At 41.4% G+C, this 24,683-nt stretch overlaps 1 protein-coding gene across 2 annotated transcripts in view; it reads left to right on the top strand.

Annotated features, from left to right (window-relative positions):
- KATNA1 (katanin catalytic subunit A1) overlaps positions 1–24,683 on the top strand; it is a 117,998-nt gene that overhangs the window by 73,954 nt on the left and 19,361 nt on the right. For both annotated transcript variants that reach the window (XM_075862567.1, XM_075862568.1), the window contains exons 5-7: positions 1,184–1,305; positions 9,613–9,718; positions 11,686–11,844. In XM_075862567.1, the coding sequence (XP_075718682.1) occupies positions 1,184–1,305; positions 9,613–9,718; positions 11,686–11,844 (387 nt within the window). The remainder of the gene's footprint in view (positions 1–1,183; positions 1,306–9,612; positions 9,719–11,685; positions 11,845–24,683) is intronic.

The following is a 24,683-nucleotide window of genomic DNA, read 5'->3' on the forward strand; positions in this document are numbered from 1 at the left end:
CTTCTCAGGTAACAAACATAACCGATTACACCAGATAAAAATGTTCAACAACATGTCGAAATACCTTCCCATTTCAAAGGACTAATATTATCCCTAAGAGAAGGAAAAAGGGGGGTTTGTATCCAAACGGTTCCTCCACTGTACCCCTAAGGACTCGCTCATTAAAGAAAGCATAGTATATAGACTAAGCACTTCGCAATAACACCTACCATATGCATAACAGTACTATATATCTCTATCTCAACTAGCTTATACACAGGAACAAGTGCAATAGTTACGTATCTATGAACAACAGCCAGGAGTGAGAACAAAGCGAAGTCCAGCAAATAAGGCCTTAACAATGTAGACAAAGAAATCCCTCCGAGCATGCATCTCTTCAAGTCTTCTCACGGATCAGTCGTTTCGGAGCCATGCAACCGGCTCTTTTCTTCGACCGCTGTCTTTTCGGGGTGGCTGTCAATTCCCAAGGAGCAATAGGGGTCACCACAGGTAGAGCGGTCATATCCCGGACAACATCCCAATTGTCAATAGGAAGTGGCGCGATATCCAAATAGTGAAACACTTCCTGCAAGTCCTGAAATTTAGAAATCGAAAGCCTACGTCCATTCTAAATGAAAGAGATCCCAAATGGAAATGTCCAGCGATAGGCAATATTTTTATTCCTAAGGGCTTTCCGACTCCGTACTTCACCATTGCTGTGAGTGCAAGGCTATCAAAAGCTTCTGTTAGAGGTCAGTGGATCTACAGAGCTCAGCAGCACACGTCCATGCAGTCCGGCCGCTAGCTCCGCCCCTATGTTGCATCCTATTTTGACAGTTCAGTTTGTGTCACGTGTAAAGGGTTCCAAATAACCTGCCAAACATCTGCCACCCCCGCCCCCTGTTCTTCACCTTCAATCCAAATGCAGCTGCTTTTCTCATCAAAGAAGCAATTGCTTGCGTCAGCTTTTTCATTGTGTGAGAGTTGATTACAAAAAAAGTGTTCTTGTTTTATGCTTATACTCTCTTATGGCAAGAACATTACAGTGCGTGGCTTGTTTGGTCTATGTTATAAAAGCTATAAGATGTGATTTGTTCATTATTTCACATGGAAGTCTTTTTCAGAGCTTTGCTACTCTGTTGAATCCTATGTCGGCAAACTATGCTTGAATCCAGAACTTACTTCTTCTATTGTCAATCTGTAGAACAAGTCATCTGCTGATGAATCGGAAAATGAGCCAAAGAGATATGATGGTACTTCATATGATAAGGATCTTGTTGAAGCTTTGGAAAGAGACATCATTTCACAGAACCCCAATGTCCGATGGTGAGTGTAACAGTTCCCTGTGCTGTAATCACTAAGAGGGAACTATGGTTAAAGTGTTGCTTAAAATGAATCGGTCACCTCCGAAATCCCCCTCCAAAACAATTATCAGTTGATAGCTTAATAGACGCTGATTCCGAATCTACTAATTTTTGACTCGAATTCCATTGCTATAAGCCCGCAAACAGTCTGTGCGCTTCATGCTGCGGATAAGTCCTAGGAGTTCTCTACATTATATAGCCGAGCTTAGGAGTCCTCTCTATGCATCAGCATGCAGTGCACAGCTCATTTGCTAGCCTTATAGCAAGGGAATGCTAGTGAGTAGAAAGATAAAAAAGAGACATTAGGCTTTTTTTTTTTTTTAAGAACTGTTTTAGAAAAGAGAATAGTTACACAACTACAACATGAGAAGAAAAGAGGACATAGGGCGCCACATCATGCAGTATGTTAACTGAGAAGAGGAGAGGGGAGCGTAAGATGTGTGTGCACTCCCCTTATTGTGTTGTACAGTCCAGGTACAACACATGTAGATGTGTCGACAACAATAAAGTGTCAGCTGCTGCTCTCTCCGACCAGTAGATGACGAACACCACCGCTTGGTATGCAGATAATTTCCATGAGAAAAGAGGGGAATGTAGAGAGGCGCTGCTGACCTCCAGAGAGGAAGGGATAAATTAAAAGTTTTATTTTATTTTATAAGTGACTATGCGTTTCAACGCCGCTCCAGAATCTTCATCAGGCTTTTACAGCAGTGCAACAGCGATCCAGTTAAATAGGAGATAAAACACTGAAAAAAACTGGAAAGCAGGTAAAAGTGATGTAAAAGGGTCGCTCTGAGTAAAAGATCACACAGCCAATCAGAGAGCCGCAGAACGGCACAGTTAAAATACACATAAATATCAGTGAAACTGAAGTGTTGTTCATTAATAAATGTATAAATAGGTGGAGATACATTGTAGGAGCAATGAAACAACATATTGTCAATACAGATTAAAGAAATAAAACCGATACAAGAAAGGAGCTATGACTGCTCAGTCAGAGAACAGCAGACGAGATGTCGGTGAAAGAGCAGCGGGGTGTCTAAGCACAATGACCTGCAACAATAGTCCTCTAGGGAGATGAGCTTGTTTGGTTTAACAAGGTTAACATGCTGTATGTGGCAGATAGTGGAACCATTTATTACTAATTGCAATGCGCAGCAGCAAATGTGATCGTTGGATATACATTCAAAAGAGCGTGATGACACACAAGATCTATGATTGTGAACCTATATAAAGCATGGTTTAAACACGTGGAGCTCGTGATGGCAACAGTCAGTTGCAGAGAAATCCAGGATGATACCTTTGTAGGATAGTGGGACAAATACAGTCCTGTCAAAGTTTTGAGTGACACAAATTTTGGTTTTCACAAAGTTTGCTGCTTCAGTTTTTATAGTGGCAATTTACATTAACTCTAGATTGTTATGAAGAGTGATCAGATGAATTGCATTTAATTTCAAAGTCATTCCGTGCCATGAAAATTAACTAGATCACAAAACCCCCATTTCAACTGCATTTCAGCCCTGGCACAAAATGACCTGCAAACATCATTTCAGTGATCTTCTCGTTCGCTCAGGAGAAAGTATTAACAAGCACAAGGCAGCTGATATCACTCTGTCATGCTGATTGAATTATAAGAGCAGACTGGTTGTTTTAAATGGGGGATGGTGCTTGAAATCATTGTCTTCTGTTAACCATGGTTACATCCAAGTAAACACGTACAGTCATCATTTCTTTGCATCAAAAGGGCTTTACAGGCAAGGACATTGCTGGCTGTAAGATTGCCCCTAAATCAACCATTTATCGGTCATCAAGAACGTCAAGGAGAGATGTGCAATTGCTGCGAAGTATAATTCGGGGCACCCAAGAAGGTCCAGTAGGTGCCAGGACTGTCTCCATAAACTGATTCAGCTGCGAGATCGGTTCAACACAAGTGCAGAGCTTGCTCAGGAATGGCAGCAGGCAGGTGTCAGTACATCTGCATGCACAGTGAGGCAAAGGCTCTTGGAGGCTGGCCTTGTGTCCAGAACGTCAGCAAAGAAGCCACTTCTCTCCAACAAAAACATCAAGGACAAACTGACCACCTGCAGAAAGTACTGGGATTGAACTGCAGAGGACTTGGGTAAAGTTATTTTCTCTGATGAAGCTTCCTTCAGCCTGTTTAGGACATCTGAAAGAATATTTGTCCTGAGAAGAAAAGGTGAGCGCTACCATGAGTCCTGTGTCATGCCAACAGTAACTGAGACCATTCATGTGTGGGGTTGCTTTTCATCCAAGGGAGTGGGCTCACTCACAATTTTGCCTAAGAACACTTTTATGAATAAAGAATGGTATCTAAACATCCTCCAAGAGCAACTTCTCCCAATGATCCAGGAGCAATTTGGTGATAAACAATGCTTTTTCCAGAATGATGGAGCACCATGTCACAAGGCAAAAGTAATAAATGGCTCGGTTGACAAAACCTTGACATTTTGGATCATGGCCAGGAAACTCCCCAGATCTCAATCCCATTGAGGATCTGTGGTTAATCCTCAAAAAGCAGGTGGACAAGCATAAACTCAGAAATTGTGATAAACTCCAATCACAGAATGGGTTACCATCAGTCAGGATTTGGCCCAGAAGCTGATCTCCAGCAAGCCAGGGGGAATTGCAGAAGTCTTGAAAAAGAAAGGTCAACACTGTAAATATGGAGTCTTTGCATAAACCTGTCAATACAATTTAAAAAATTTATGAAATGCTTAGAATTGTACTTCAGTATTCCATAGAAACATCTGACTAAAAGATCTAAAAACACTGAAGCAGCAAACTTTGTGAAAACCAAAATTTCTGTCAGTCTCAAAACTGTTGGCCTGGACTGTAGTTCAAAAGGGCGTGATGAAGATTATACCCCACAAGATACACAACATCATAATTGCATATAAAGTCTATATAAAACCAGCTAAAAACCTGCGGTGGCTTTGGATGGTAGCGGCATGGTGCAAGGAGATCCAGCATGATATACGTATGAGATTAATTAGAGCGGGCAGAACATCGGGCCCAGGATGACAGTATGTAATATAGATATGACAAAAAAATCCTCAAAGGGCTCCGGATAAGAGTTGATAAGGTAATAACTGATAGGTGTAAAGATAGTATAGCGGTTGCTAATAAATTTATAGTAACATGATGGTCATGGTGATCAGACTCTGCAGGGAAATTAAAGAAGCCATCCGGGGTTACCAAGGGGAAGCAATGCCATGGAAGTCGTAGATACTCAGAGATGTTGCTCATAGGGGTTGGATATCCACACTGGGTAGACCGCTCATAAATTGGTCTCTATAACATTATTGAGGCAATTGGGGTGAAGAGTTGATCATTTATATATCCAGTAATTCTCCCTTTGTGTTAACTTCTGGAATCTGTTCGGCACCGTGGCCGCTATTTGTTTGATTGGGGTGATAGTAATACTATCAAACCTATAGTTCTGGATCATGGCAAAGTGGTGAGACCCCGTGATTCAGGTAGCCCAAATTAATATTCGATCTATGCTTCTTCGTATGTGAATGTAATGGATTTGTCAGGGCCAAAATTATATCCGCAAACAGTCCAATGGTATGTGAAGAAAGAGAATCTGAAATACTGATATTTCAGGGTCAGATCTTATTGCTTAAGCGAACGGTTGTTCAATTCCCAGTAGAAATATCGGTGGAAACAATGTGCAGTACTGCCTAGTTCCATTGTGATGTCCGTTGTGATGCGTTGTTAGACAAACTCATTTGCTAGGACTTTAGCGGAGGGAGCTATACAAGGCTCTAATGGCCTGCTGTATAAAATCTTGGAAGCCAATTTTTCTAAGCGTAGCAAATGCATAATACCAGTGTATTCTAAACGCCTACTCCGCATCTAAGCAGAGAAGACGTCCGACGCCTCTGACCATTGCAAGAGATTGATGAGCCTGTGGGTACCATGTAGAGCTTGTCTATCCTTTATAAACCCCACTTGATCAGACTGCACAAGAGATGGTAAAATGTTGAGCAATTGTAGCATAAATTTTTGCATCGACATTTAAAAAGTGAAATCGGTCTAAAATTCGAGGGAGGGAGGTAGGTACTTGACCGGCTTTTTGTAGGGTTACGATAGCCTGGTTTAATTCTTTAGGCAGGGCACTCAAGGCAGCAGCTGTATTAAAAATGTTACAAAGATAGGAAGCATGTTCTGAATGAAATGTTTTGAAATACTCTTTTGTAAACTTGTCAGGGCCGAGAGCTTTGTGTGCTTCAAGAGAACTAATTGCACCCGCACTTCAGAAATGGAGAGTTGAGGCTATCAAGTTGTTGGGTAGGTAGGGGGTTGCGGAGATGCAGGTTCTCTAAAAAGGCTGTAATATTAGCCTTTGTGGGATGGAAAGTAGATGTGTCCTGTTTCAAATTGTATAAGGAACTGCAATAGTCACTAAACATATCAGCGATCAATTTGGGGTATGCAATCCTGGTGGAACCATCATTACTTAGTAAGGCAGGAATTCTTGTTCTAACACGTTGAATTGTGGACCTTTTAGCCATAAGAGAGGAGGATTTATTGTTTAAATTATAGTAGGTGATCTTAAGCTATTTTATAGTCTTTTCATACTTTATATGAGAAAAACTTACGAAGGTGTTCCCTTGCCTGAGTCAAGTGGCGGTGTATCTAGAGTGGGATTTAGTTTTTTCTTGAGATTATAAGTCAGAGAGCCGTTTCAGAGCATCGGAAACCTCTTATTGTCACTGCTCATTGTGGTAAGAGCGAATGTCCCTCTAACATATGCTTTCTGGGCCATCCAAAGGAGAAACAGATCTATATCTGGAATGTTATATTGAAAGAACTCTAGAATCCTCTTTTTAAAAGAAGATTGTATTGCTGGTTGGGAGAACAGAAATGTTTTCATTCTCCATGTAGTTTCAGGGTAGGGATATAATGGTTCCTGTATAGTGATCGTAATAGTTGCGTGCTCTGACCAGGTTATGTGGCCTATGGAAGATTCTGATATGTACTGTAGTAACCATTGATCGCTTATAAACAGGTCAATTCTTGAATATCTGTGGTGGACATTTGAATAGAATGTTAAGTTTTTTTTCTATTGCATACATCTCCAAGTTTCATATAGGGTGGTGTTACAAAGCCACAAAGATAGATTGAGGGTGACAATGTTCTTCTTTGTGGAATCCAAAGAGGGTTCGGGAATTAGATTGAAATCTCTGCAGAGAAGTAATTTCTCTTGAATTTTTTTTCGACACATTTCAGAACTTTGTTCAGTAATGAGATTTGACTAGAATTAGGAGCATATATGTTACAAATAGTGTAGATTTAAATGTTGATAGTGCAGACAAGAACAAGATATCTACCATTACATCTACAATAACCTGTGAGCAACTAAAAGTAAGAGTCTTTAACCAGAATAGTTATGCCTGCCCGTTTCTTGTCTGAGGCTGAAAAACGTGAGGGAAGTTTTTAGCAGAGAGAAGGGGAGCTTCTACCTTTAAGCAGGTTTAGATTCCTGATCACATATAATATTGGCGTGGTTTTTCTTGGATTCATTCCATAAGGACAATCTTTAAAGGGAGAGTTAATTCCCTTTTTAGTTTTTAATTATAGAACTGTAGTAGGCATAGTAATGGAGTAGGTAATTACTTACAGCTTGGCCTGACTTGAAACAAATGGTACTGGGTATGAAGAGCCATATTCAAATGGTGACTCCTGCAGGCGTCTATAATGAAGATATTGGTTCTTCCCTTGATATGTTATTTCCATGCGGGTGTATTCGATCCTAGCGAAGAATGTCCAAATCTGTGAGAAGAAAATGGAAAACAGACAAGACAGCATATACAGAAAAAGAACATGTAGTTGGGTGGCAGCAACCTGCCAAATCCGTGGAGGTATATAGAGTCATTTTTCCATGTAGAAATCTCGCTTAGTAGACAACCGATCAGGATTTGCGATGTTGCTTATGCCAATGCTTGGGGACATGAGGGGGGTTCTGCTTTGATGGTGGTTGATCTGTAGAGCAGGTTCCATTCCCAATGATATCGGGATGGAAGTGCTGCCTTCTACTGTGTGAAGCAGGAAAGTGGTGCCCTTAATAATGAGGATAAGTTTGAGTGGGAATCCCCATCTATTTTCTTATTTCTAGTTTCTTATTATTTCTCAAGCAAGTAGTTACAGTCGCAAAAGTTTTCCGCGCTTGAGTGGTGGCTTTGGACATGTCAGCATAAAGAGAAACTCCGGAGTAGGGATCCGGCATTGTTGTTAACTTGCGAACAGAGAACATCAGGTCTTTAATGTGATAGAAATAGTCGAGCCAGTACATCTCTAGGTTTGTTTTCAGGAATGGATTTTGGTTTCAGCAATTGGTGTGCTTGATCAATTACATCATCATGTGAAGAAGAGTTAGGGAGAACAGCTTTAATAAGATTCTGAAGATATGGTGTTAGTTCCACGTTGGAGACGGATTTCGGAATGCCCCTAAATTTAACATTGTTGCGTCTGCAACGGTCTTCCAAATCTGCTAATTTGGCTTTAACCTGATCCATATAATCATCCAACGTATTGTGAGCGTCAACTAGAGAGTTAAGCGCTACTGTAAAGTCCCACATTTTAGGTTCAACATGATGGATTCTGTCTCCTAGCTCGTTCAATTTTGTAGTGAAGCCTAGAACCATTGTAGCTATATCTTTTTGTAAAGAGCCTCTCAGGGTTTGTAGCATTTCCTTAAGGAAGGATTCAGTAATTGCCTTATCAGATGGATTGTGGTTCTCTGAGGAACCATATAGTCAATCGTGGTTCAAGAGAATTTGAGTTAGCTTTCTCTGGAAATTCCTATGAAAGTCCTGGCTTTTTGTTTAGCTGGGATCCTGGTAGAAGGGGAGCCAACTCCTGATGAGGGCGAAGCACTGGTGCATGGCGAAGATCCTGATGGTTCCCATTTTTGCTGGGTTTGTGATGTGCAGGAATCCTTTTGCAGGTAATTACAAAAGGTTGATTCAAATTGCATTTGTGTTAGAATGATATCATTTGGGTTTAAAGAGTCTTCCGTGTCAGAGCCGCGCAGGGATTTCCTAGATCTAGAGGTCCGTACTTCAGAAATTGTGCTGTCCTGGGGTATTTGATCTTTTTAGTCAGGAAGAATTCAGTGAGACGACTGGTCCTTCCTGATGTCACTTGGCTTTATTCATTTTAGATGTAAGAAATGTATAATTGACTCTAAAGAACAGGGTAATGAGAGTAATTGGCACACAGAGCCAAGGATCGTCTTAGTGGTAGCTAACAGCAGTCACTTTAGCAGGATATGAAACAAGGTAATTAATGCGACTTGCGGTCATCGCTTCCACTTGGTACGGCATCGGAGACAGAGATATAAGGTGAGGTCCTTCAGGGCAGCTTAAATAAGCATGCTGTAGAGTAGTATGGAGGCTGAGCGATGACTCTGGTGAAAAAAATTTAGGCTTTGCCTCGCTAAATATATAACTTGCGACTGAAGCAGCAAAAAAGGCACTTTTGACACCTCACTATGTCGGTAGGCGAGTGGTAATATATAGACTTACCACTGTATGGGATGAGGTCCAATATTTAGTGAAGAAGTGGAAAAATGCAAAAAATAGGGATTAGACTTACTCCAATGCAATTCAGTAGTAGGCCCAGTGGACATTATCGCAATCCTAGTTCTCTGAAGTGAGATGAGACAATGAGGGTCCAAATTCCTGAATATTGTGGGAGCTGCTGCGGTGATGTATTGCAGTAGTGGTACGAGTGTGAGATAATGGTGGCGTCAAATGTAGATCGTGGCTTTGGTTTTCAGTAGGCCTTGATGAACAGGACATTGTGAAGGAGGAAATGCCTTTGAGAGGTAGCGGATACCTGAGTGGGGCAGCATAGAGTCCAATAGATGGTAAGTATTGCCCCTGGGAGATGAGATGGTCTGTGGCTCCGTAGGAAATTTAGGCTTTAACTGTAGTATGGCCAGAAAAAGCCGAAATGAGGCCACAGGAAGGTAAATATTGTCCCAGGGATGGGATACAGGATTTGAGATCTGACTCCTGATTATTGTTTGGGTAGCAGAGCATTTTGGAAATGCATCCAACAGCCATAACGCGCTAGCCATGCCTCCTCGGATTCGGCATCATGCAGTTTAGGGGCTTTTCAGAGAAGACAGTCTCTTTTTAAACCTTGTACTGGACCACCATGTGTGTTTTCTTGTTAACTGAAACTGGGAAAGCTATACATATGTTTATCAATATTAAAATAGACATTTTCTACATAGGGATGATATTGCAGACTTGGAAGAAGCCAAGAAATTGTTGAAGGAAGCTGTGGTTTTGCCAATGTGGATGCCAGAATTCTTTAAGGGAATAAGACGACCATGGAAGGTAGAGATTAAACCGGATCATTTAGAATAACTTTTATAGGCCATGATTAGTTTATTTTATATATTTTGTGACGACATGGTGTACTTTTGTCGCCCCCCCCCCTCCCACTGCTTACACCACTAGGTAGGTTTGGGGGAGACCAATTTATTCCTACCTACAGTGCTGTGAAGAAGTATCTGCACCTCACCCAATTTATTCTATGTTTTCTCATTTGTCACATTTACATTTTCAGGTCATCCAACTAATTTTATAATAAGATCACGATATGATGCGGTTTTTTTTTCTTTTTAAATCAACACAAAGTTTATTGCAGTTTCAATCTGAATAAAAGAAGTCTTTGTCATTACATAGCGTAACATTGTGTTAGTATGCAAAATACACGCAGCATGACAACTCAATATTGCAATGTGTACTACAGAGAGAAAGCAAAGGGTGTCAGCCACATATCAAATGCAGATTGTTATGATGTAAGATACATCCCAAAAATGTGCATATCTGCTCCAGAAAATGCAGCCTTTTAAATGATCATTCAATTTATTGAGGATAAAGATTTATTCAAAACATATATCACCCATGGGAAAAAGTAATTGCCCCCTCCTACACCGAATAACTGTCTGTGTTGGCAGTAATGTTTGTGATCACTTATGATGAGTATTACTTTACTGTGGAGGAATTTTGGCCCACTCCTCTTTGCAAAATTGTTTTAATTCGGGTACATTGGAGGGTTTTCGCGCATGAACTGCCCATTTTAAGGTCTTGTTACAGCATCTCAATGGGATTCGAGTCAGGACGTTGACTCAGCCAATCCTTTAAATCTTAATTCTTTTTTTTCTTTTGAGCCATTTAGAGGTGGAATTGCTTGTGTGCTTTAGATCATTGTCCTGCTGTATAACCCAACTGTACCTGAGCTTTAGGTCACAAACTGACGGGCGGACATTCTCTTTCAAGATTTTCTGATAGAGAGCAGAATTGTAGTTCTATCAATTGAGTTGTCCAAGTCCTGCAGAAGCAAAGGAGCCGAAGACTATCACATTACCACCACGTTAGATTGTTAGTATGATGTTCTTATGGTTGAATGTGGTGTTTGTCTGTTTTTTTTTGTTTTTTTTGTGATGTCCTGGATGAGTCGTTGATGAAATTTTGGTAGGACCGCCACTCTTCAGAAGGTACACCACTGTTCTAGGTTTTCTCCATTTGTGGATAATGGCTCTCACTGTGGTTCATTGGAGTCCCATGGCACTAGCAATCCCCTTGTAACCCTTTCCAGACTGGTAGATTTCCACGACTTTGTTTAGCATCTGTTTGAATTTCTTTAGAAAATGGCATTATATGCTGCATCTTGAGACTTTTTAGCCTGCTTCACATTGCCAGACTCGTTCCTTTTTAAGTGATGTTTAGATTCAACAGGTCTGGCAGTGATCATGCCTGGGTTTAACCCAATTGTCAATTGAATTTGGTTACCTGGTTGATTTAGTAGCTAAGGGGGCAATTACTTTTTCATATAGGGCCAGGTAGCATTTTCCTTCAATGACTGGAAAAAGCATTTTGTGTTTACTTGTATGTATGTCTGCGTTCTGGCTGAAAGCAACACTCTGGAAATAAAGTTTTAATCCTCATGGGTCGAATGTGAAGGGTCTGTTTTTTCACTCTATATTCTCTCCTCTGCTCTTAAATGACGGTTCGAGCAGAGGGGAGAAGTTACAATGGGAAGCCGGACACGTCACATTCCGCACGTGAGGATTAAAACTCAATTTACGGAGTGTTGCTTTCAGCCAGAAAGCTGACATAGGGGAGACAGGTTTAAGCATTCCCATCTAGTGGTGGTAGCACTGTGGGGTGGGGGGGGGGGGGGGGGAGGAAATAAAAGTAATGACAGACCCAGGGTTAATTTTGAAAAACGCCTTTACTTGACATGACATCAGAAAATATTTTTTCTTTTTCCTTTTTGTTTTTTTTTCCCTCTAAAGGGTGTTTTGATGGTTGGGCCACCAGGAACTGGGAAGACTCTGTTAGCAAAAGCTGTAGCAACGGAATGCAAGACAACATTTTTCAACGTTTCATCTTCTACACTAACATCCAAATACAGAGGAGAATCTGAGAAGCTTGTCCGCCTTTTGTTTGAAATGGTAAGCTTTCATGTTAATGCACCACTGAATGTATAATAACCGTATATTATAGAGAAGGTATTTTTAGACAGAAGCCCGCTGGAATAAGATTTGACAATGCACACCTCTCAATCAATTGGTTGCATCTTGGGCTGTCCGTGCACAATAAATAAACTCCAATTTCTGGCATAAATTATAGTAAATGTGTCGGGCCGCACTTGACCCTCCCATAACCCCTTACCGACATGCGCCGTGTATATATACACGGCACTGTTGGGAAGTGGTTCCTGCATACCGTAGTACAGTTACGGTGCAGTGATAGTGCGGCCTCAGAAGCTGAGCCTGCACCATCAACATCGTGTGTCAGCTGTATGTTACAAACTGCTGTAATGGCCAGGATCGGTGCTAGACTCCGATCTAGGCCGATTGGCCCCTGAGATACTGTGCTCAATCGCGACCAGAGCATCTGAGGGGTTTTTAGCCGACCGGCACCACAGCGATGCGTTCGCTGGGGTGCCGATGGTTGGTATGGCAACCGGAGGCCTCACAATGGCGTTCGTGTCTGCCTTGTACGGAAGACTGAGGACCCCACTCCGGCAGGTCCCAGTAGTCTTGCTGTCAGTTTATGACTGACCGCTGTAATACACTGCACTACGTAGATAGTGCAGTGTATTAGAATTTCGATCAGTGTTGCAGGCCTTCAACTCCCCTAGTGGGACAAAAAAAAAGTTAATAAAAAGTTAACGGTTTCAAGTTAGAGTAACCCAAAATTGCCTTTTTTCCCAAAAGTCTTTTATTATTGGAAAAAACTAAAAAAAAAACACAAAACTATACATAATTGGTATCGCCGTGTCCATAAGAACCCAAACTAAAAATCTATCATGTAATTTATCCAGCACTGTGAATGTCGTAAAAACAACACCAGAATAGTAAATCTAACCAAATAGTACCAAATGGTACCAATAAAAACAACAGCCCGTCCAGCAAACAAGCAGATACATTTCAGTTTATAAAAATGCTAATTCTTTCAATTTTTCACTACATTTTGTTGTTTTTCACAAATACTGAATGTATCGACTAAATTTTACCACCAACGCAAAGTACAATGTGTCATGAGAAAAAATCTCAATCGCTTGGCTAGGTAAAAGAATTCCTGTAAAGTGTCACTTTATGTAGTAATAACATGTCAGATTTGAAAAATCCCCTACAATGATGATCAGAACTAGCACCCAAAAGGGACGACCCCCGATAATTTTCACCCTGTGCAACCCTGTTCAGACACTAATCCGTCCCTACTGTTTCATCTAGCTGAAAAAGACTCGTCATGGGGCATTAATTCAGCATAAACTGTTGGTCAGGCTCCAGTCTGCTTTGCATTACTGGACATATCAGTACCAGAGTCGGGCATTTATGCGTATGGCTCTACTTTTCCGGCATCCCACGTGTGGACTTTTTTTTTTTAAATCAGACAAGTTTTTATTGAAAATACAACAGGGATTATACATCCTTTTCATTTCTGATAAAGTGCAAAGAAATCAATCAACAGGAGAAAAAGCAAAGTAACAACATAACATCTTGTGCTTAGAACAAAATTCCTGTAATTTACATTACACTTTGTATTTCATCATCATTAGTTGTACCAGTACATATATCCCCCTCCCTAACCCTAACAACCGAACTCCCCCCCCCCCCCTCGCAGTACCTCCTCTGTTCCTTGATTCGCCAAGTCCCTCCACCTCCTCCATCCTTCCTGTATGCCAGACAGTGATCCCACCATACCTTGATCATATACATGCGTCGGTCCACCTTCAAATCTCATCTAATGTGTCACATTACTATAAGTGTTCACCCATTTACTCCATTGCTTCTCATATTTATGTATTGCCCCTCTTTTCAGATATATTTGGTGTTCCAGTGATACCGTGTGATTAACATATCCAACTAGCTCAGACACCTCCGGGGGATCCGCCTGCAGCCAATATTTTGCAATTAATTTCCTAGCGTGATACAGAACCTTTTTTATAGCCAGCAATTCTACCCCATCTCCTCCTTCCTCCCCCATACAACCCAATAAAAAGATCTTAGGTTCCAGTTGGAAATCTCTACCATATACTCTAGATACCATTCCCTTAACTGCTTTCCAATATACATTCAGCCTCGGGCAACTCCAAAACATATGTTTTATATCTGCTCCATCAAACATACATCTGGGACACTCTCTTTTTTTGTTCTAATTCGCATTTGCCATAACACCTTAGGTGTCCTATATACCCTATGCAACAGAAAGAGTTGTGACCTCCTGTGTGCTACACTAATAGAGATTATTTTGGGCGATCCGATTAATTCCTCCCATTCTTCATCCGCTATAGTCCCTACATCCTCTTCCCATTTGTCTAGTCTCCACCAACGGATCTCCTAGGAATTTGGTAAGTAGCATACTATATAGCACCGAAATAAGCCCCTTAGTATCCTGGGCCTCCAGCACCCTTTCCATCCCTCCCATAGTGGAGCAACTCAAATCCACCATCCTCTCTTGTGTCTGCATCGCATGCCTGAGCTGAAGATATTGGTAGAACCGCCTATGTGAGAGTCCAAACTCTTCCTGTAGCTGCGCAAAAAGCTTAAGAGTACCTCCTTCATATATCTGGTGCACATATCTAATCCCTGCTTGTTCCCAATCCTGAAATCCTTCCAAAATATTAAACTCCCATAGATATGGATTATTCCCACGTGTGGACTTAAAATCATAGCCATGCATCCACTAGTCCTCCTTGGCCAATAATCTCCATCTTTCTTTATGACCAGGTGTACAACTTTAAAGGTGGTGTGTAGAAGCTATTGCCATAGCGTCACACACAGTTGCTTGGTCATAGCTTGTTAGCTATACACTTGGCAGTTCGGAGGACCCTAGTTCTCCCCCACTTCCATTACGGCTATTACAACCAGTTCTATTATTTCTCTAATACCACTAGGTTTCTTTTGACTTTCCCTATATTTATTTTGGGAGCGCTTCTTACATTTAGGGCTGTATTAGCAGCTAAACGCCTCCTTTTTTTTTTTTTTTATTACATCAGACGTCCCATTGTTTCTATGAATTGTCAAAACTAGAGAGGGGCAGATTCTTTTATACAAAGTTTTGGTTTCATGTTTCATGTATGCTCTGGATTATGAGTTAAGAAAGTTACACATTGGTGGGATTTTTAGTTAATTCTTTCAAGAATAAGCCAGAGTTGGTAGTCCGTCTATAAAGCAACTGCAAGTCAATTCATCGCTTTATCCAGTGGGTGCCATCGTCTTCAGCCATAAACACTGTTCCTATGAACGACCTGCTGATCCCAATTCCCCCCACATCTCGTGAGGGGGGGGGGGGGACGACCAGCCCTAGACCAATGAACCTGATTTGTCTGGGTTTTCCATTATGGGCAGTATGTACATGATGTGCGATTGGGGTATCTCTCATGATCTACAGTACTGTGCAAAAGTTTTATGCAGTTGTGGAAAAATGCTGCAAAGTATGAATTCTTTGTGAAAATTGTTTTTTTTTTTTTTGTTTTTTTTTTATCAATTAACAAAATATAAAGTGAATGAACAGAAGAGAATTCTAATTTAAATCCATATTTGGTGTGACCACCCTTTGCCTTCAGAACAGCATCAATTCTTCTAGGTACACTTGCACAAAAGTCATGGATTTTGTTGGATTATAGTCCGGTGTATAATTAACCAATTGTACCAAATATGTGGGACCCAGGTACACCCATCTACTGTTCGGAGAAGTTTCGCCAGAAGTGGTCTTCATGGCAGAATTGCAGCCAAAAAGCCATACATTCGACGTGGAAACAAGGCCAAGCGACTCAACTATGCATGAAAACATAGGAACTGGGGTGCAGAAAATGGCAGCAGGTTCTCTGGACTGATGAGTCAAAATACAACATTTTGGGCTGTAACAGAAGGCAGTTTGTTCGCGGCAGGGCTGGAAAGCGGTACAATAATGGTTATCTGCATGCAACAGTGAAGCATGGTGGAGGTTTCAAGTTTAGGGCTGCATTTCAGCAAATGGAGTTGGGGATTTGGTCAGGATTCATGGTGTCCTTAATACTGAGAAATACAGACTGATAATTATCCATCATGCAATACCATCAGGGAGGCGTCTGTTTGGCTCCAAATTTGTTCTGCAGCAGGACAACGACCCCAAACATACAGCCAATGTCATTAAGAACTATCTTTAGCGTAAAGAAGAACAAGGAGCTATGGAAGTGGTGATATCGCCCCCACAGAGTCCTGATCTCAACATCATCGAGTCTGTTTGGTATTACATGAAGAGACAGAAGGATTTGATGAAGCCTAAATCCACAGATGTGTGGTCAGTACTCCAAGATGTTTGGAACAACCTTCCTGCCAAGTTCCTTCTAAAACTGTGTGGATGTGTACCTAGAAGAATTGATGCGGTTTTGAAAGCAAGGGGGGGGGGGGTGTCACACCAAATATTGATTTTGATTTAGATTTCTCTGCTTTTCATTCACTTAGTTTATTTTATAAATTATATGCAATTACCACTTCTATTTGTGAAAGCATTCTTTCCTTGCAGCATTTTTCCACAACTGCCTAAAACTTTTGCACAGTACTGTATATCCCCGATATGTTCACTCTCTCCTTTTTGGTTTTCTTATGGTTTTACCCATGTACTGAAGGAGCAGGGGCAAGTAGCTTTGTCTGAATTTGTGCCAGGGTTGAGGGGGTTACCTAATAACTATGTATAAATATATCAAAGGTCAATACAGAGATCTACCTCATGATCTATTCTATACTGTAACTATAACAAAAGGGAATTTATAACGTCTAAAGCAGTATTCCCAAATCAGTGGTTCTCTGGCCCCCTGTATGTCTTTCCATCTTGTGGCAACTTTAACTACTTTTGTGTCCTACTAGTACAATGCATGTCATATAGTATTACTATACTTGGCACTAGAGTCAAAAAATATATCACTGGCAAATAACACTAGGGTAACCAGTGTTACACCACCTGATAATATGTGAAATTGGCTTGTTAGCAAAAAAAAAAAAGGTTGGGGACCTAGTCTACAGTAAAAAAAGGTTTCTACACCAACATAGTATTTTTTTTTTAAGAGCATTGACACTATGGAAGTCTCCGCCAGGTGAGGTTATGGTTAACTCGTTTAAAGAACATATAGGACCACTAGATAGTGGTAATGGGGAGTTGGTCACAGGCGATCAAGAGAAGGCAGTCACACTAAATGGGTTCTTCAGCTCTGTATATACAACAGAAGAAAGAGCAGCTGATGTAGCCGGTGCCAGTGCTGTTAATATATCAGTTGATAATTTGAATTGGATGAATGTAGAGATGGTCCAAGCTAAATTAAACCAAATAAATGTACACAAGGCCCCGGGACCAGATGGGTAACACCCTACAGTTCTTAAAGAGCTTAGTTCAGTTATTTTATTGAGGGACTATATACGGGATTATGTGACAAAAAATAGTATTATAAGTGACAGCCAGCTCGGTTTTACTAAGGACAGAAGCTGTCAAACCAACCTGATTTGTTTTTATGAAGAGGTGAGCAGAAGCCTAGACAGAGGGGTCGCTGTGGATATAGTGTTTTTGGACTTTGCAAAGGCATTTGACACTGTCCCTCATAGACGTCTAATTGGTAATTTAAGGACTATATATGTTTAGAAAGTATTGTTTGTAATTGGATTGAGAATCGGCTCAAGGACCGTATCCAGAGAGTTGTGGTCAATGATTCCTACTCCGAATGGTCCCCGGTTATAAGTGGTGTACCCCAGGGTTCCGTGCTGGGTCCACTATTATTGAATTTATTTATTAATGATATAGATCAGGGGTCTCAAACTCAGCCAGGTAAGTGGACCACATATAGAAAAAATTTGAAGTTGACGGGCCGCTTTACTTTCAAATTTGATACATTACAAAATTATTGTTAATTAATTATTTGTAACACTATATTACTATAATACTACATTATATACTACTACTATAATAATAGCGCTAGGTTTAAACTTACTGGAAATTTTCGAGATTTCTCCATGCTTATTTCAACAATCCACTTTTACAGTTGAAGTGTCGCTAAATGCAGTCCGGCAGCTCAGTTGGCAGCGTTTGGCAGACACGCAAATGTCAAAATTAGGCAGCCCCTTTTTAGATCGTGCCGCAGAGCCCCCTGTAGATACTGCCGCAGCGCCCTCTGTAGATGATGCCGCAGCGCCCTCTGTGGGTGGTGCCGCAGCACCCTCTGTGGGTGGTGCCGCAGCGCCCCCTGTGGGTGGTGCCGCAGCGCCCCCTGTGGGTGGTGCCGCAGCGCCCCCTGTGGGTGGTGCCGCAGCGCCCCCTGTGGGTGGTGCCGCAGCGCCCCCTGTGGGTGGTGCCGCAGCGCCCCCTGTGGGTGGTGCCGCAGCGCCCTCTGTGGGTGCTGCCACAGACACCCCCAGTGGATAGCTCCATTGGGGCTCCCTCTAGGAGTGGAATCCCCAGTCTATGCTAGCGTCTCTGCCCGAGACTCCGCTCTGGGGAAGACCCTGACAAAACTGTCCATATATGGGCAGCGATGCCCTGGATTTCCACAGAGTCCCGGAACAGAGCCGATACTAGCGCTCTGCCCGGGACTCCGCTCTGGACAAGACCCTGACAAAACTGTTCATATATGGACAGCGATGTCAGGGAATTCCACAGAGTCCCGGAGCAGAGCCTATACTAGCGCTCTGCTTGTGACTCCGATCTGGGGAAGACCCTGACATCGCGTGTCCATTCATGGACAGGGGTTTCACAGAGTACTGGAGCAGAGCCGATACTAGCGCCTCGGTGTCCCGCGGGCCGCAGATGACCGCCTCAGGGGCCGCATGCGGGCCGCGTGCTTGAGACCCCTGATCTAGAGGATGGGATTAATAGCACTATTTCTACTTTTGCAGATGAGACCAAGTTATGTAGTAATGTTGAGTCTATGGAAGATGTTCGTGAATTGCAAGCGGATTTAAACAAACTAAGTGCTTGGGTGTCCACTTGGCAAATGAGGTTTATTGTAGATAAATGTAAAGTTATGCACCTGGGTACGAACAACCTGCATGCATCTTATGTCCTAGGGGGAGCTACACTGGGGGAGTCACTTGTTGAGAAGGATCTGGGTGTACTTGTAAATCATAAACTAAATAGCAGCATGCAGTGTCAATCAGCTACTTCAAAGGCCAGCAGGATATTGTCGTGTATTAAAAGAGGCATGGACTCGCGGGACAGGGATGTAATATTGCCACTTTACAAAGCATTAGTGAGGCCTCATCTAGAATATGCAGTTCAGTTCCGGGCTCTAGTTCATAGAAAGGATGCCCTGGAGTTGGAAAAAAATACAAAGAAGAGCAGCGAAGCTAATAAGGGGCATGGAGAATCTAAGTTATGGGGAAAGATTAAAAGAACTAAACCTATTTAGCCTTGAAATAAGACGACTAAGGGGGGACATGATTAACTTATATAAATATATTAATGGCACATACAGAAAATATGGTGAAATCCTGTTCCATGTAAAACCCCCTCAAAAAACAAGTGGGCACTCCCTCAATCTGGGGAAAAAAAGGTTCAACCTGCAGAGGCGACAAGCCTTCTTTACTGTGAGAACTGTGAATCTATGGAATAGTCTACCGCAGGAGCTGGTCACAGCAGGGACAGTAGATGGCTCTAAAAAAGGGTTAGATAATTTCCTAGAACAAAAAAATATTAGCTCCTATGTGTAGAATTTTTTTTTTTTTACTTCTGACTTTTTACTTTTTAACTATGTAACCCCTTATTGGCCGACCTATTTTAGACCTTAATGACCAAGCTATTTTTTGCGTTTTTCCATCGTCACACTCCAAGAGCTATAACTTTTTTTTTTATCTTTTTCGTGGACATAGCTGTATAAGGTCTTGTTTTTTGCGGGACAAGTTGTATTTTTTAATAGCACCATTTTGGGGTACATATAATTTATTGATTTAACTTTTATTAACTTTTTGGGGGGTAATGGAAAAAAAACCCATAAATTTCGCAACTCTCTTTTGCATATTAGATGTACGCCGTTTAGTGTGTGGTATAAATAACATAACTTTATTCAGTGGGTCATTACGATTGTGGTAATACCAAATTTATATAGATATTGTATGTTTTACTACTAAACCTTTTTTTTTCAAAATTATTTGCTTTTGTGTCGCCATGTTTTAAGAGCCATAATTGTTTTATTTTTACACTGATGCAGTTGTGTGAGGGCTTGTTTTTTCCGGGAAGACTTCTAGTTTTTATTGGTACGATTTTGGAGTACATGCGACTTTTTGATCACTTTTTAATCCAATTTTTTTGAAGGCCGGATAAACAGAAAACCGCAATTCTGGCAGTGTTTTTTATTTAATTTTTTACGGGGTACACTATGCGGGTTAAATAATGTAATCGCTTTATAGGTGGGGTCGCTGCGGATGCGGGGATACCAAATATGTGTAATGTTTAGTTTTTATTAATATTAAAGGGAAGGTGTCACGAAAAAATGTTTTTTTTATATGTTATTGCTTTTAGTATGTCATTAAAATAAATTTTATTTATTTGTGTTTTTGTGTTGTACTTTTTTTCTTTTTTCTTTCTTTTACTTCTCTATGGGGGCTGCCATTTTTTTTTCCATCTCCGTATGTGTTGATTAACGACACATACAGAGATGGAATACGGCACATACATCCCCATAGAGAATGCGAACGGGAGCCGTTCCATTCACTATAGCGTACGCCGTCTGTGTGGGAACGGCGCATGTCCAAAAGGAAGGTCTTCGGCAGAGCGACATCCAGCGCCATTTTCATGTGGACTGTAAGCCGCGGCCGGACAGTAAGATGACTACTTCCGGTCGCGGCTTCCGTCCATATGTTCAGAAGCAAGGACTAGGAGCGTAGGCAGCGACACCGGCGGCGGCATGTTTGTGTATGTGATGTGTGTGTATGTTCGTGTTATACTGTGTGATTACCACTGTATCTAATCCTCCTACACTGTGCATTCGCTCAAAAAATGGCGGCACCCAGTGTAGGAGGTTTGAACATGCAACCCCCTCCTTTCTCCTGGCACTATTTAGGATAAAGGAGGGGGGATTGTTTGAGGACACTAGAGCGAGTGTCTTCTCCAATTTTGCAGCATAAAGCAATGAGGTTGCTTTACCACATGCCAATGCTGCAATTTTGGGAATTGCTCCCTCTAGTGACTAGCACATGGAAATGTTATAAATTAGAATCTAATTTTAAATATTTCCTGACTTGTAAAAAAATTACAAAAATTAGAACAATGTGTAATTATTTATGTACTAACAGTTTAAGAGAAAAATTTTTTTTTTTCTAGCGACACATTCCCTTTAAAGTATTTGATAATGGAAAAAGTGGGTCTTTCGGTTTTTTTTTTTTATATGGGATTTTTATTTATTTATTAACTTTATTAAACTTTTTTATAACTTTATTTTTTAATACTTCTCTATTGCAGCGTATTATTCCCGGTCAGCTGAAAACTGACAGGCACCTTCTAGGTCATGCCTCAGGCATGGCTCAGCAGGCATCCACTACAGGCAGACCTGGGGGCCTTTGTTAGGCCCCCGGCTGCCATAGAAGCCATTGGCACCCTGTGATATTAACCCCTTAAGGACGCAGCCTAGTTTGGGCCTTAAGGCTCAGAGCCCATTTTTCAAATCTGACATATTTCACTTTATGTGGTAATAACGTCGGGATGCTTAAACCTATCCAAGCGATTCTGAGATTGTTTTCTCGTGACACATTGGGCTTCATGTTCGTGGTAAAATTTGGTCGATTTATATTCAGTGTTTATTGGTGAAAAATTGCAAAATTTAGAGAAAATTGTGAAAAAATAGCATTTTTCAGAATTTAAATGCATCTGCTTGTAAAACAGACGGTTATACCACCCAAAATAGTTACTAGTTCACATTTCCCATATGTCTACTTTAGATTGGCATCGTTTTTTGAACTTTCTTTTATTTTTCCTGGCCGTTACAAGGCTTAGAACATAAACAGCAATTTCTCATATTTTTAAGAAAATTTCAAGTCTTTTTTTTATGGTACCTCTTGAGTTCTGAAGTGGCTTTGAGGGGCCTATGTATTAGAAACCCCCATAAAACACCCCATTTTAAAAACTAGACCCCTCAAAGTATTCAAAACAGCATTTAGAAAGTTTTTTTTAACCCTTCAGGCATTTCACAGGAATTAAAGCAAAGTGGAGGTGAAATTTGCAAATTTAATTTTTCTTGCTGAATTTCAATTTTATTCAATTTTTTTCTGTAACACAGAAGGTTTTACCAGAGAAACACTACTAAATATGTATTGTCCAGATTCTGCAGTTTTCAGAAATGTCCCACATGTGGCACTAGTGTGCTCGTGGACTAAAACACAAGCCCTAGAAGCAAGGAAGCACCTAGTGCATTTTGAGGCCTCTTTTTTATTAGAATATATTTTAGGCAGCATGCCAGGTTTGAAGAGGTGTTCAGGTGCCAAAACAGTAGGAATCCCCCAATAGTGACCCCATTTTGGAAACTACACCCCTCAAGGAATTCATTTATGGTTGTTGTTGTTACCATTTTGACCACACATTTTTTTCACAGCACGTATTTGAATTGGGCTGTGAAATGAAAAAAAAATCATTTTTTCCAATAAAATGTCATTTGTGATCAAAATTTCTTATTTTCACAGGGAACAAAATACTCCATTTTGTTGCCCAATTTGTCCTTAGTGAGGCAATACCCCATTTGTGGTGATAAACTGCCGTTTGGGCCCATGGGAGGGCTCAGAAGGAAAGGAGCGCTATATGTTTGTTGGAGTCCAGATTTTGCTGGATTGGTTTTCGGGTGCCATGTCGCATTTGCAGAGCCTCAGAGGTATCAAAGCAATGGAAACCCACCAGAAGTGACCCCATTTTGGAAACTACACCCCTCAAGGAATACATTTATGGTTGTTGTTAGCATTTTGACCGCACAGTTTTTTCACAGCACCTATTTCAATTGGGCTGTGACATTAAAAAAATGATATTTTTTCCAATAAGATATCATTTTTTTATCAAAATTTCTTATTTTCACAGGGAACAAAATACTCCATTTTGTTGCCCAATTTCTCCTGAGTGCAGCAATACCCCATTTGTGGCGATAAACTGCCGTTTTTGGCCCATGGGAGGGCTCAGAAGGGAAGGAGCGCTGTGTGTTCTTTGGAGTGCAGATTTTGCTGGTTTGGTTTTCGGGTGCCATGTCACATTTGCAGAGCCCCAGAGGTATCAAAGCAATGGAAACCCGCCAGAAGTGACCCCATTTTGGAAACTAAACCCCTCAAGGAATTCATTTATGGGTAATGTGACCATTTAGACCCCATAGTTTCTTCACAGAACTTATTTGAATTGGGCTGGGAATTAAAAAAAATATATATTTTTTCCAATAATATGTCATTTTAGCTCAAATTCTTATTTTCACAAGAAATAAAATACTCCATTTTGTTGCCCAATTTGTCCTTAGTGCGGCAATACCCCATTTGTGGTGATAAACTGCCGTTTGGGCCCATGGGAGGGCTCAGAAGGAAAGGAGCGCTATTTGTTCTTTGGAGTCCAGATTTTGCTGGATTGGTTTTCGGGTGCCATGTCGCATTTGCAGAGCCCGAGAGGTATCAAAGAAATAGAAAGCAACCACAAATGACCCCATTTTGGAAACTACGCCCCTCAAGGAATTCATTTATGGGTGTTTTGACCATTTTGACCCCATAGTTTTTTCACAGAACTTATTTGAATTGGGCTGGGAATGAAAACAAAATTATTTTTTTCAAATAATATGTAGTTTTGGCTGAAAATTTCTTATTTTCACAAGAAACAAAATACCCCATTCTGTTGTGCAATTTGTTCTGAGTGCCGCAATACCCCATTTGTGGTGATAAACTGCCGTTTGGGCCCATGGGAGGGCTCAGAAGGAAAGGACCACCATTTGGCCTACTGGGGATTTTCTAGTGCGAAGTCATGTATGCAGAAGCCCCTGAGGTACGAGTACAGTTGAAACCCGCAAGAAGTGACCCCGTTTTAAAAACTACACCCTTAAGGCATTCATCTAGAGGCGTAGTGAGCATTTTTACCGCAGACCTACACCCCATAAACTGTAATGTGGGTTCTCCTGGGTACGGCAATACCCTACATGTGGCTGTTATCAGCTGCCTGGCCACACAGCAGGGCTCAGAGGGGAAAGACGAGGGGGGATAAGCTGTGCGGAGTGCATCAGGGTAAGTAAAACTGGGGTAGATTAAAAATCAAGGACTGTATGATACATCTTAAAACACTTTCATACAGAGCTCTGGTTATTCGGGACACGTGTCACATTGATATCCCTTATAGCAGACTTTGCATCTCTTTTGACTTTTTCCCTTCTTGCCAGTTTGGGGAACTTCTCCTGGAAAGTGTTGCCCTGGTACGATGCGTGTGGCCCCGCTTCCAGAAGTACTGGGTGCCCCCCCTTCTTGGTCCCTAAAGATTAGGTTCTTGATAATCACCTCTTGAAATTCCAGGAAAGTTCCCGTCTGGCCTGCACATCGACGTAGCACGTATGCATTGTACAATGCCATCTGTATGATGTGCACGTCCAGCTTCTTATACCACACCGCATGGCGCTGTAGGGCTTCAGGACTTGATCTGACAAGTCCATCCCTCCCATGTACCTATTGTAGTCCAGGATGCAGTCTGGTTTGGGGGTGGCCTTTCCTTCATATATCCTAAACCTGTAGGTATACCCTGATGCACTCTCGCACAGCTTAGACATCTTCACGCCATACCTTGCCCTCTTACCCGGCAGGTACTTGCGGAATTGAACCCTCCC

The sequence above is a fragment of the Rhinoderma darwinii genome, chromosome 4 (genome assembly GCF_050947455.1).
Source record: "Rhinoderma darwinii isolate aRhiDar2 chromosome 4, aRhiDar2.hap1, whole genome shotgun sequence".
In the NCBI taxonomy this organism is placed as follows: domain Eukaryota; kingdom Metazoa; phylum Chordata; class Amphibia; order Anura; family Rhinodermatidae; genus Rhinoderma; species Rhinoderma darwinii.